Raw genomic sequence first — 13,950 nt, 5'->3', positions numbered from 1 at the left:
GCGATTAATTTTTTTAGTTAACCGTGTGAGTTAACTGTGATTAATTGACAGCTCTAGTTAAAAATGCCACGCCTGCAACACTCAATCCTGTTTAGAACTGGTTGAAAATTTTCAAATAAAAGGTTTTTTTGGTTGCAAAATTGCTGTTTTTCGGAAACATTTTTCCAGAACATATTGTCAGATTTCTTGCCTTTTTTAAAAAATATTTACTGAAAAAAAAATTGAAAGTATCATATTTTTTTTGTTTCCCATGGTTTTGGTAAATGAAAAATATTGATGGTATTTTAGATAATGTAAAAATTTGGTAGGGGGGGAATTACTAAAATGGCTAAAAGAACTGAAATAAACAAACCCTTCAAAATGACAAAACAGCTTTGAATGTTTAAACTTTTTCATGAAACTTGTTTTTCGTTTGTCCCTCGACTCTGCTTCTGCAGCTGTGATGACAGCCAGCCGAGATGGTAATTATTTGTAGTATCATAGTGAGTAGGAGCCCTCGTCATGAACCGGGATCCCATTCTGCTAGGTGCTGTCATGCAGCAATTAAAGGTAATGCCTCTTATTTTTCAGTGCTCAGCAGACTGCGGCAGGGGAATCCAGAAGAGAACAGTAATGTGCACGAATTCTCAAGGGAAATGCGATGCAGCCACCAGGCCAAGGGACGAGGAAGAGTGTGAGGATCACACAGGCTGTTATGAGTGGAAAACAGGGGATTGGTCTAAGGTAACGGTGAACTCTGAGCAGTGTTTGCACTCTAATTGCCTAGATTATCAGGTCAGGAATCCACCTTTTAAACAACCCGTCAGTGTGGATTTACGCAGCACACAGTGCTGGTATGGGAAGTTTGAGTCCCACGTTTCGAAGTGTTGGGTTTTAATTATACTGTTTAATAGGAAATAGACGTATTCTCATGGTTTTTTTTAATTTGATTTCCATGAAAGTAATTTGGGGATTTAAACACTCCGTCACAGCATCGACAACCCAAACATTGCACCTTTGGGCTACTGCACAAGACCAGACATCTGTTTCCATTTTCTAAGCTGAGCAAACGGCAAAGTAAGCAGCAGAAGTTTGATTCGTTTTAGAAATATATCTTTCAGTGCTAACAGTTGCAGGTATTGTTAGAAATGTGGCTGCTGAGGAGTAATGGGATCCTGAATGACGGCTCATGTGGCCCATTCTGAGGAGCAGAGGGGTGCTTTAGCTGCTGTATGGTTTCCAATCCCCAAAGGTTTTCTCTGGCAGTGTGCCATAACTGCTGTATCCTCCAAGCCCCAGAGTTTGTCTGTGCTATGGCTATGTGCCATACACACATGTTCTCTGCCATGGTTTTGGGATGTATTGTGGGGGACAGACCTCCCTCAAAGTCCCTTATGAGGCTAAGAAGAGAATGAAGAAGCTGAGCAGTCCACAGATACACCAGGCTGGCTCACAATTCTACCTCAGAGCTCTCGGTAGAGGTGGCATCCTTTGGCAACAACCACCCCTTTCAAGGTAATCAGTGGGAACGGGACACAGTCCGAAGTCCCCCACTATCTCCAGGATCAATCTATCCCTCTTTAACTCTCTCGCCTCCCCTGGCTCTCTCCTTGCCAGGAGAAGGAGAAACCTCAGGGCTCCAGAGGGCAAATTGACTGGCAGAATCCACCAAGAGATATTTGGTGCCGGAACTCGTTTGCTTGGGACTCTCCTGCAGTGGCCTGCTCACAGTGGGGTCAGGCAGGCTTTGGGCTTGGCCGTAGAGAGACCCTGCTAGGGGAAATGAAACAAAACACTACCTAAAAGAAGGCAACTAGGCTGGCCTAGTTAATGTGGGCTTCAAGTGCCTGGAAAGCACCTGCTCAGCAAATCCTCCCAAGAGAGACAAGTGGACTCAAAGCACCGAATGTCAAATTCTGCTCCTCTGACTCATACGAGTAGCCCCTGATGGCAAGCAGAATCTGACGCTTACTGTTTCATCACAGCAAAGATGGATCCAAAGGGGTACAGCTGTATCTCCCTTAGCCACCAGCGCCTCATAGCCTGGTTACCATCACAAGAAATACACTGCACGATCTTATCCGTGACTCACTCTGACCCTCTGAAGTGAAAATTAGTCATTTACTTAAAAACAGAGCCAGAGCCAGAATTCCCATTCTCAGGGCCACCCTCTACCCCACTCACACCATTGTGAATGTAGAGCCCCTAAGTGTTGTCAGTGGACTTAATCCTGATATACTGATGTAAGTCAGAGGACAATTGGTGCCTGAGTTTTCACTCAGTCCTTAGCCACACAGACAGTTTTGCCTGAGTAAGGACCTCAGGAATTGGCCACGCTGTTCATAAAATCTCTTTAAATTGCTAACTGTCTTTTGCTTGGGGGAACTGAAATTTCCCAGGAATATTATATTCCAGTCCTGTTTTATCTTATCTTTGTAACTGTTCCATTCTTTAAACACAAAGCCTGCTTTGTGTTCAGGAATGTACGGCATGTGCTGAAACCACTAGGATACAGTAGTTTCATTTTGCTTTCCAAAAAGCAAGTTTATTTCTTGTTGTTGTTGATTAAACTCCAGTGAAACAGAGGCCATCGCAGGCAAATGGGCTTACCTGCCGTAGCATTTTTTAGATGACGATCAGTAATAAAAATATTTATAAATAGGTCCCCTCAGGAGGCAATTGTATGTGAATCTAATGGTGTTGATGCTGGAGAATGCAGTAAGAACCTGCCATATGCAATAAGTCTATATTTATCTGCATGAATGTGCATCACAGAATGTTTAGAGTATTGAACGTTATTTTATTCATAACCTGGCATGCAGAACCCAGGAGAACTAGCCAAAATAAACTGTCCCCCTATATTAACAGATGAAATAACACTTTTTTTAAGAATCTTAAAACATTTCAGAGTAGGAATTGACTAGGATTCTTTTTATAGGGGGAAATATGAGATAGTTATGAATTCACCAATTACATAGATTCAGCGATCCCGAGGTTTTAAACCCAATAGGAGATCCCCTAAAGCCATCATACATCCTAACCCACCCTGCTTGTATTGACCAGCATAGCACGGTAGGTGGTCCTTTTCGGTGAACATGTCATGGTTTGGGAGCAGAAGAGTATAGTGAACTCCATGAAGTCAAACTAAAATCCCATTGTAAAACATTGTTGCTACATAAATTGCCGTGAAAGAATTTAGCGCTTATAGAACAGAAGCTTTTCATGTTAATACAAATTAGCCTCAGAACATGCAACAACTTCATAAAATGATTTCATTGGGCATTTTCAGTCTATTGCTGGGAGTATTTTTGTGTGGGGGAGGGGTTAATGATCAATAGTTATTTCTCAGATAAAAGAAAATTGTTGATTCTTTACATGCAAACAACTTACGTGGCAGCCCCACAAATACTCTGCCCTCCAGTCCATCCCTCATCCCAACAGTGATGGTTAAGGTTTTAGAATCCATCATGAGGAATATAGGAAGAGACAAAACCTTATAAAAAGAATAAAGTCCAGACAAACCTCATAAATAGGATACGTGCATGTGTGGTAATGGGCAAACTGTTTTTATTATTTTCAGAGCAGCCTCCCTAGAATACACAGTGCGTATAAATGAACAGACAGATCACTGCTGTAGGGAGCTTACAGTCAAATTCAGACATGACAGTGCACATGATGACAGTAAACAATGCCTGAGTGAGGCGCGTGGGTTGAACCAGGGTTACCATAGCGAAAGTTGAGACGTGTTTATGTTCTATACCCATTTCATTAGTTCCTGGTGTGCTCAGATACTGCGGTGATGGACAGCAACATAAAACCTTAAGTGACATTGTTAGTAGTGTTTTATACATTATCTATATGTGCACTCACACGTTCATATATAAGTTTATATAGGGGCTTGATCCACCGTGTGCAGAACAGGAAGTTGGGAGTGGGGTAGGCACATGGGCTGTGACTGTGCAACTACCTAGATCTTCCGGCCCAAGCTTCACATACTGTGTTCTGCAGCCTCCACAGCTCCACTATTACTCCGCAGCCCTTAGAGCAGTGTTTCCCAAACTTGGGACGTCGCTTGTGTAGGGAAAATCCCTGGCGGGCCTGACCGCCTTGTTTACCTGCCAAGTCCGCAGGTCCAGGTGATTGCTTCTCCCACTGGTCACGGTTTACTGCTGCAAGTCAGTGGGACTGCTGGAAGCGGTGGCCAGTACGTCCCTCGGCCCATGCCGCTTCCAGCAGCCCCCATTGGCCTGGAGCAGCGAACCGCGACCCCAAGTGGTGCCGATGTCCGCTGGGCAATGCCATTTGCTCTGGCTTACGGCCAGGAGGAGAATTTTAGCCCTAATTGTTGTTATATTTGCAACGTATGTGGAGGATACTATTTAAAGTTGCCGCTAAAGTTTATTCCAAGTGTCCTGTGCAGATACACGTGATATTTTTAGTTCACACTGCAGTTCCTTACTGTTTATCCAGCCCCTGAGGATAATATAATTATTATTTTTATTTATTTAGCACTAACGCAGAACTTTACAAAACATAAATGAAGACATTCCATGTCCCACACATCCTAACGTCTAAAGGGTGGACATACTAGACATAGCATACTAGATGAAAGTGTTCGATTAGAATTTTAAATCTTTCTTTTTCTCTCTAACCTGATGTCTTCAGAGTCACAATTCATTATATATTTTTCCTATATGATAGAAAGGTGACCAAATGAATAGGAACCAACTCAGCCATCTCCCATTCACACCATTTATTCACGTGGAAATACATCTATCCACATCAGCGGTTTCTGGAAGTGTTGCTCACTCAGTTAGTGTTCAGATAAACACACACATCTCACTCACTCACCATCATTTGGATACTTTCAAGCAGTTCTATATTGGCTGAAAACTGTGGCCTGTTAAACGCATTATCATTGGATAGTAAATGACGTTTTTTTTTGTTGTTTATTGTGCTGTTTAAAGGAAAGGATCAGCGTTGCTCATTTTCCCAGCACTTCACACTGAAGCTGAGATTTTAAAAATATGTTTTGAACCTGCTAGTTATTCCAGGGGTACTGCTTTTTAGCAGTATGGACATTGATGGACTAGATGGCTTAAATATATTGTGAACTAACTTCAGCTGCGACTCCCGATAACCTGGTAAATTACTGCACTCTTTTAAAAGATGCAGGTAGTTAATATGCAGAATGTATTGTTACATAAAGTTTAATAGTGTACATGATTTATCCTGTTTACACGTGTTAGGCTGCACTTGAGGGACTGAGCTGAAGGACTTTGTCCTTGACCTTGCATCCAGGATCCATCATGAGTCATGTAGTGAAAATGTACCTCCTGAGTGATGCATTTCTAACTTGGCTCAGGAGCATGTTGGGTAGACCACGCTGCTGACAAACATCAGGTGTTGCCTGAAGTTGAACAGTGCTAGGGAGTTGCTTTTCAGCTCCCCAAGCTTCCCCCAAATTTCTCCCTCTCCTCCACTCCCCTTCTAGTCTGGTATTGAAGAAGCAGTGAGATCACTCAGGTACAAATCAGCAAGTGTGATATTTTCCTCATGCTCTGTTTCCCCAGTTGGCTGTTGGAGTCTTTCAGGGTATAACTGGAACTAGCAATATTTAAATAGTCAGAGAGTGATTCACTATTCTTCTGGATTTTTCTTTTTTTTAATTTCTGACTTAGTTTATTTGTTTCACTAGTTTATACATCTTGACATTTGCTGTTTCTGCCTTGTGAATAGTGTCTTAGTTTTGGGGTCAGCAGCACAATCAGAGTGATTCTGGTTTCCCAATTCCACTATTTAGTTATATTATTTCAAGAGGATTATATCCAGGAAGCCAGAATTGAGGGCGCAAAAAAATTGTTAGTGCTGACGTTTTGGGTACGTGGAGCATTAGACATGCAGTTTATTTCCCCCAGGCGACAAGCTAGCAATCATATCCTATCATATGTCATAGTCTCATGAAAAAAGTCTTTTAAAGGAGGAAAGATGCAGTTGCTTGATCATATTCTGATCCCATTTACACTTACGTAAATCCAGAGTAATTGACTATGATTCCCTACAATCCATTGGTCAAAACCCAAGGATCCCACTCAACATAGTGGGTCAGATATTGATCTCAGTTACAACAGTGTAAATCCAGATTAATTTAGTCAGATGAGTTACTCCAGATTTACATCAGTGTAACTGAGATCAGAATCTGACCTACTGTGTTGAGCAATACCCTTGGGTTTTGTGCAGTAAGGACCAGATTCTCAGGACAAATATAAATGTCTGAGCTGAGACTGTATTGAATGGGGGAAAGAGATTTGGGGAAGAAACATTCTTTTACCAATTTCTATTTCAAACACTTGGCTGGCACGCATCTCAGAGGGTACATGGGAACCCAGAACCCCTTACTGACTGGAACAAACTGGAGCAAAGCCCTAGTAGAAAATGTGATGTTAAAAATATTCTTGCTGTCAAATAATGTCATTAATGATAAAGCACATTTGAAAAATTACCTATAGCCACCTGTCATCCCAGGCAATCCCAGGAATAAATTGCCTACGGAGGTTGTGGAATCTCCATCTCTGGAGATATTTAAGAGTAGGTTAGATAAATGTCTATCAGGGATGGTCTAGACAGTATTTGGTCCTGCCATGAGGGCAGGGGACTGGACTCGATGACCTCTCGAGGTCCCTTCCAGTCCTAGAGTCTATGAATCTATGAACAGTTGCCAATTTCTTTCCAGTCCTTTTCTCAGCCTATGTAATGCTGGCTGCAGGTACTCATCCCAGGCGAATGTTTAAAATTTGGGGGGAGTCTATTTTCCTATTAGATTAGCATTGCTTTTATGCCAAACATTGAAATGTTTCATACTGAGGATCAGGGGTTATTAGTCATGATTGTGGTAACAAGGGCTTTCTAATTGCAAATGAATTATTTTAGCAGTTTTTTGCAGTGAATTGTATTCTCTAAAAGAAATAAAAACACAGTGCGGTGCACTAAGAGCCATTTTTCTTTCAGTGACTACTATACAATCAAGCCTTTCTTCCTAATTCTGGGGAAAGGCATGTTTTCTGAGTTACAGGTGTTTGGGAACATCAGAAAATCCTTCTGTTCTCCTTGCCCTTGATAATTAACTCACGTTACATGATAAAAAGAGCAAATCAATGCCAGCTATAGTTTAGGAGGTATATTCAAAGCTGTTGTGACTAGAGAAGCGAACTCTCCTTTTTTACAGCATTCATTACATAGTCACAGCTTGACCTGCCATCTGTTTATAATAAACCACAGACAACTTGTTAATTCTTGATAAAGGTCACAATCAAATTCATCTTCTTATGCCTTGGGGAAAATAACTTTTCTTCTTCAGTTCACATTTTTGGATAGAAAATTACGAGAGGTGGACAGTAATTTAGATCTGAAGCCAAGCATCGCAGCTGGCCCGTTTCTGCACATACAACTAATATCCCTGCAAAAGTGGGTATGTGCTCATTTTTGTGCGGGCACACAAATATGGTAGTGATTGCACACAAGTTTGCGTACACAAATTGCAATTTGCACATGCAAAATTGTTGCACAGAAGCGTATGTTGGAAATTTGGCCAGAGGAGTGTCTGCTGCTAGTTGGCTGCCCTAAGAAGCATGCAAAATATAGAAATTGAAATGACATGGATGAGATGTGCTCTGTGTAGGACCCAGCTGTGGGGAGGGAATGTGGTTCTTAGCCAACTTTCCACTTCCCCAGTCCTGGGGCTGACCAGGGGCCAGATCAGCCTCCAGTGTAACATCGCAAAGCGTAGTTACCAACCCCAAGGTCTTCTCTAAGTTATGTTGACAGTAATAGTTCCCTACAAATTGTTCTGCTGGCCAGTAATCCGGAAGCTCAAGCCACAACCCTTCCAGTCATCCGCTCACCCCCAACACCTCTCTGTGCCAGAGGGCTGGGAGCAGATGGCACAAACCTGGATGTATCAGCTTTTACACCAGCCAAGGATTCCCCGACAGGAGGGGGATCCCCCACTGCAAAGTAAGCATACAAAAGGAAGGATGCAATTCTGGCTGTATAGGTTTAGGGAGTAGAAAGGAACCATTTTACATGGTGATGGGTTAAACCGGTCACTATTTATTCAACTTCTTTTGGGGGTGGCTTTAGCGTAAGAGAGACATGGCTCTTAGCCAGCCATAGCTTTGGTTTTACAAAGCAGAAACCATCCCTGGCTTTGCCCGTCTGCTCTTACAGTGAAGTGGATTTTGTTTACAACACTGAATTCCCAGTGGCTTCATTGCATTGAGGCTTTTGGCGTGAAATCAGAGTTTTGCACCCAAGGATTGTTGTTTAGACGTGGTGATGATCCAGGACTGTTGGTGATTTTTCTTTCTTCTTCACTGTCAATGGAGTTGATACTGGAATTTCTTTCTACTCTCTGTGCCCTGAGTTTGCTGTGTAGCCTTTTCTGGTTTTTTACTGCATTAAGCTAACGTGAAATCCTGCATATTGTCAGGGGGTTAGAATAGGTGATCCTTGCGGTCTCTTCCAACCCTGTGGTTCTCTGATTCGATGAAATAAGCCACTCATCACCCAAAATAAGGGCAGCTACACAGAGATTGCACCAGTTCAAAAACACATCTGTAGTTAAACTGTTGCCAGTTCCTAGGTAGACAAGGCCTTTCTCTACAAATAGCTCAATGTGGTCAAGGGAAGGAACAACAAACTTCTTCAAGGATTTCCGTTCAAGTCTGAGTCCACTGAGCATGGGAGACTGATTGGCCCACCCACTCTCTACCCATCCATGCTCCTGCTGCCACTGCAAAACTGTCTTCTCAAGGGATTTGGGGTGTTTTGTAGCCAGCCCCAGGGAGATGCTAATCTCCTTGCTCTTCGGGGGACGCACATGAATGAAGGTGGATGCTCCCTGAAATGCTTGTTTCATCCAAGGCATTGCTTTTCACTAATTTCTAAAACTTGGATGTGGACTTCAAGAGCTGCTTTCGTGTGGCGGTTCCCACAGTCTTCCATGAATGTGCTTGCTTCATCAGCTGAAGTGCTGACTGATTCCTGAGCTGAGAGGTGTCTGTCAGGTAATTCCAGAGCTTGCTCCTCTTTCACCAGGGTGTCATTGTCAGTGCCTGTGAGATATTTAAACCTTAGAAAAACATCCCTCAGAAATGCATAATGTACCATACAGTTACTGCAGTCAGATTATGGTCTGAGCCAAAGTAATGTCAAATGTGACCATCCTGCTAACAAGTAGAACTGATTGCATTGTTGTAGACAAATTAGTGTATTTAAAGATAGTTTAACGTCTTTATTAGTCCCAGCAATTATGGGTTTAAACACAAAATTGTAAGGTCTGTTCTTCCATATTAGCCCAGTGGCATTCCAGCAGGGATTAGACCTCCAGGTTTGTTGACATCAGTCTTGGGAGAGCAATAGTTCTTGGAGATAAGAAATAGGTGGTATTGAAAGATAAAGGCTTTTGATACTTGTGCTGTAAATGTGCAGCTCAAAAGAGAAAGGAAGATTGACATTAGACTGGAAATCAAGAGATCTGGGTTGTCTACCCACCTCTGCCACAGACTTCCTGTGTGGCTTTGTGCCTCAGTTTCCTCCGCAGCAGGAACCGTAACACTTACCTACCTTACAAGGGTATTGTGAGGTTCTCGGATGTTCTGATGATGAGCACCGGAGGAGAACTAATTAATGAATGCATAAATGTATTCTGCAGTATAAAAGCTTAAGACTTTGCACACGGGACAGCTGAACATTGAAAAATTGTCCAGGCAAAATGTACATGTGCAAAACCGAGCCTGACGTTTTAGTGATGGCGTTGGAGCGCCTTTGAAAATGCAGCCCTCAGTGAAGTGATCACGCAAGTCTGAATGCATAAAAAACACCTGATCCATAACCGTGATTTTCTTGTGTGAAATTCTGGCCCCACTGTAGGCAATGGAATTTTACCATTGACTTCAGGGGGGCCAGGATTTCCACCCCTTGTCTTTAAAAAGAAAATAGAAGGACAGGGGACAATAAGTATGTAGTCTGAGCTAGTACACAGGGCCCTGGTCTGGGAGTTAGGAAACCTGAATTCTATTCCTGACTGTGCCACTGACCTACAGTGTGACCTGGGGCCAAGCCACTTCACTTCTCTCTGCCTCTTGATTCCCCTCTCACTTTTTGCCTGGCTTGCCTGTATAGACTATAAATTCCTTGTTGCAGAGACTGTCTCTTTTCTGCACAATGCATAGTACAACAGGGCCCTAATCAACAGTCAGGGTGCTGAGTCTCCTGCTTGTCATGCTGGCCATTATTGTATTCCCCCGTCAGTGTGTCTGTATCCATCTGTTGTCTCTTGTCTTCTGTTTAGATTGTAAGCACCTTTGGGAAGGAACTATCTGCTTGCTTTTTGTCTGTGCAGCACCTAACGCAGTGAGGTCTGGGTCCATGACTGGGACTCCTAAGCACTACAAGAATACAAATAAATAATATCATAATAGATGCTACTGTAATACAAATTATTATTATTACTAATAAAGTAGGATTGTTGTCAGCGTGAAGGCCGTAGTCATTAGTATTCCATTTGAAATGGAGCACATCCTAATGTGTTTTTGTCTAGTGGGGTTCTCAGAGGTTGGCTATGATTTCCAGCAATAGAACGTTGGGTTAATTGCTAAGAATAATTGTTCTAAGTAAAAGGGCTACTTCATTAAGTGCATTTTTCTTATAGAGAATTAATGTCTTGGATAATGGAGTGGAGTAGGCTTATAAAAGCTGAGAGGGGTTGCTAGAACTTTGGAGGATAGTATTTGAATTCAAATCAACCTTGACAAATTGGAGAATTGATATAAAATCAATGAGATGAAATTAAACAAAGACACATGCAAAGTACTACACTTCAGGAGGAAAAATCAAATGCACAAATACAAAATGGGGAATAACTGGATAGGCAGCAGTACTGCTGAAAACCATTTGGAGGTCAGAGTGGATCACAAGTGGAATATGAGCCAGCAATTAACAGGAGAGTCATATGTAAGATAAGGGAGGTAATTGTCCCAGTCTACTTGGGACTGTTGAGGCCTTAGGAGGAATACTGTTTCCAGTTCTGGGCACTATGCTTTAGGAAAGATATGGACAAATTGGAGAGAGTCCAGAGAAGAGCTACCATAAAGATAAAACGTTTAGAAAACCTGACCCATGAGGAAAGGTTAAAACAATTGGTCACGTGTAGTCACGAGAAAAAAAGACTCAGGGGACCAGATAAGTCTTCAAATATGTTAAGGGCTGTTCTAAAGCCAATGGTGATCAATTGTTCTCCATGTTCACTTAAGGTAGGACAATAAGTAATGGGCTTAATCTGCAATAAGGGAGAATTAGGTTAGATATTAGGAAAAACTTTCTGACTCTATAAGGATAGTTCAGTTCTGGAACAGGCTTCCAAAGGAGCTTCTGGATCCCCATCATTGGAGATCTTTAAAAACAAACACCTGCGAGGAAAAGTCTAGGTATATACTTGGTCCTGCCTCAGTGCAGGGAGCTGAACAAGACCTCTTGAGGTCCCTTCCAGCCGTACACTTCTATGACTCTTTAAAGCCTCCACCAGAATCCATGGATTTCTTAGGGCATTTCATCACAACAGTTTTAGCTTTAAAAACAAAAATATTTAGAGCATTAAAAAAAAGTATAAGAGAAAGAGCGGCTTAATCATTGACATACTGTTCTAATTCATGAGTTACCCTGACATTCTGGTAAAGAATTCAGGATTATTTTTTCAATAAGAGGTATGTGCAAGTAATTCACCATTTATCACTCATGGTACACAGCCTGAAGGTAATTATGCAGATTGAAAGCCCATGATAATCAGCGCATCTTTGTGCTAGTCAGACAGATGTTGCACGTACAGATATCTCCTGTAGAAACATCTGTTGGCAACTCCCTATAATTTTGTATTCTTTCTAACAGCCTTTCAGGATTTATGATGTCCAAATTGGAATTAAGGAAACAATTTTCCAGAACCCCTTTAAAGACCAGTTAGCATCAAAGTGTCCAGTCATTGGTCTCACTGTATTTACAAGGAAGGCAGTGCAAGGATTGACAGGCAGTATTTCAGTGTTGTCTAAGCTGAGCAGTTCTCCATCTAGCGGTGACTCGGGGTGGGGTGCGGGAGGAATATCTTTGGTACATAGAGAGCAAAGATAAACAGTATCTCGCTAAATTTAAACACACCCAGCAGAATCTTCAGTTTAAATTCTCTGTTGTTTGTAAATGCAGTAAAGCACCATTAATTACTAGATAAATAACTAAAGAGAGTGTTCAGACTAGCCCAAGCGCCCAAGAAATTCTTTAAAAACAAGGGCTATATTCTTAGCTGGTGTAAATCAGCATTGCTCCGTTAAAGTCTTACAGATAGGGAAACTGATGGAGCAATGCCTGTTTATGTCAGCTGGGAACGTGGCCTGAGTGCAAACACATCTCTGCAAGGAGAACTGAGCATGCTGGAATAGGGAACCATATAGGCTAGTAGACCCATGTACATTTCACAGTTGGGCTTCTGTTATTCAGCACAAAGTTTGCACCCATTTCTTATAGGGTCCTGTTGTGAGGGATTGCAGCTCTCAAACCTAGGTCCATGGGTCCTCAAGCAGTGCCCAGACCACAACCACTACTCATAGGCGCCGACTTCCCCTCTGCCGGGTGGGTGCTCAACCCCCCCACCCTTGCACCGCCTCTTCTCGCCCCTGCACCGCCCTCGCCCTACCCCCATTCCACCTCTTTGCCAAAGTCCCCTTCCCACCCCGCCTTTTCCTACCTCAGGCCCACCCCCTTCTTGCCCCCATTCCATCTCCTTCTCCCAAGTCCCCGCCCCTGGTCTGCCTCTTCTCCGCCTCCTCCCCTGAGCGTGCTGCATCCCCACTCCTTCCCAGAAAGTCCTAAGAACTGCCAAACAGCTGTTAGGCAGTGGGGGGACAGGAAGCGCTGGGAAGGAGGGTGAGGAGCGGAGATGTGGCACACTCGGGGGGAGGAGGAGGCAAGGAAGAGGGAGCTTGGGGGTGCTCCAGTCCCGGAGCACCCACAGAGTTGTCGCCTATGCCACCACCTCACAGTGCTGCAGAACTCGCTCACCACAGGCTCCACTCACAAAGCTCTTGATTGGAGCAGACATCAGCCCCACGGATTGACCTGGCTGCAGTACTTATGCCACAGGCACAGGAACTTGTCTGAACACCTGAGTGAACTGATTTACTGCTGGTACTGGACCCTGACTTTGGCTTGGCTTTTGGCCCTGCTAGCTGACACTGACTCATGCCTGACCCCTGGCACTGGTTCTTGGTTCCTGATTCCACCTTGACCCTTGGCATGGCTGTCTGACTCTGACTCCAGTCCTGACCCTCTGTCTGACTCCTGACACTGATTCCAGCTCAACTTTTGGCACAACTCTTGACCCCGACATCAACCCTGACTCTTGGCGCTATCTTGACTCTGGCTTTGGTTTCTAGCATCTGACCCTGACTTTGATAACTAGGCCTGCTTGCTCACATCCTGGTCTCTACATCTGTCCTTAGAAACTTACTAGTAGATCAAATTAAACCAGTCACATTTCTCTGTTTCTGTGCACCATATTGCACACAAAGCATTTTGCAGCAGTGTTACTTCTGCAGGATAGATCTAAACCTGGCCTCTTTCAGCCTCTGAACTCTGCAGATAATGGGGTTCTTCAGAATGGGGAAGTCTAGTTTAATTATGCATTGATGCCTCCTGGAAGCGCTGGTCCTGTCTTGTTCTTTAGGTCATCCAGGCTTCAGTTTGAAAGCACAGCTCTAGGCAGTTTGAAAAAACTATGTCTCTCTTAAAGTTCTGAGGTATTGTTGCATCCGCCATGAGCATTTTCTGTTATAATTTATTGTTTCTTCGAACTCAGTTTACTGAGTCAGAGGAGCACACATTTTTTCTTGATTAAATTAAACAAATCAGTCACTTGACAAAAGTTTT

General features: G+C 43.0%; 1 protein-coding gene across 1 annotated transcript in view; it reads left to right on the top strand.

Annotated features, from left to right (window-relative positions):
• Positions 1-13,950, top strand: part of ADAMTS17 (ADAM metallopeptidase with thrombospondin type 1 motif 17) — a 278,450-nt gene that overhangs the window by 249,411 nt on the left and 15,089 nt on the right. The window contains exon 22 of the mRNA XM_050967133.1: positions 571-723. Coding sequence (XP_050823090.1) covers positions 571-723 — 153 coding nt within the window. The remainder of the gene's footprint in view (positions 1-570; positions 724-13,950) is intronic.

This window comes from Gopherus flavomarginatus, chromosome 9 (assembly GCF_025201925.1).
Source record: "Gopherus flavomarginatus isolate rGopFla2 chromosome 9, rGopFla2.mat.asm, whole genome shotgun sequence".
NCBI lineage: Eukaryota > Metazoa > Chordata > Testudines > Testudinidae > Gopherus > Gopherus flavomarginatus.
Note: the sequence above shows the minus strand (reverse complement) of the source record. Positions and strands in the feature narration are given on the sequence as shown.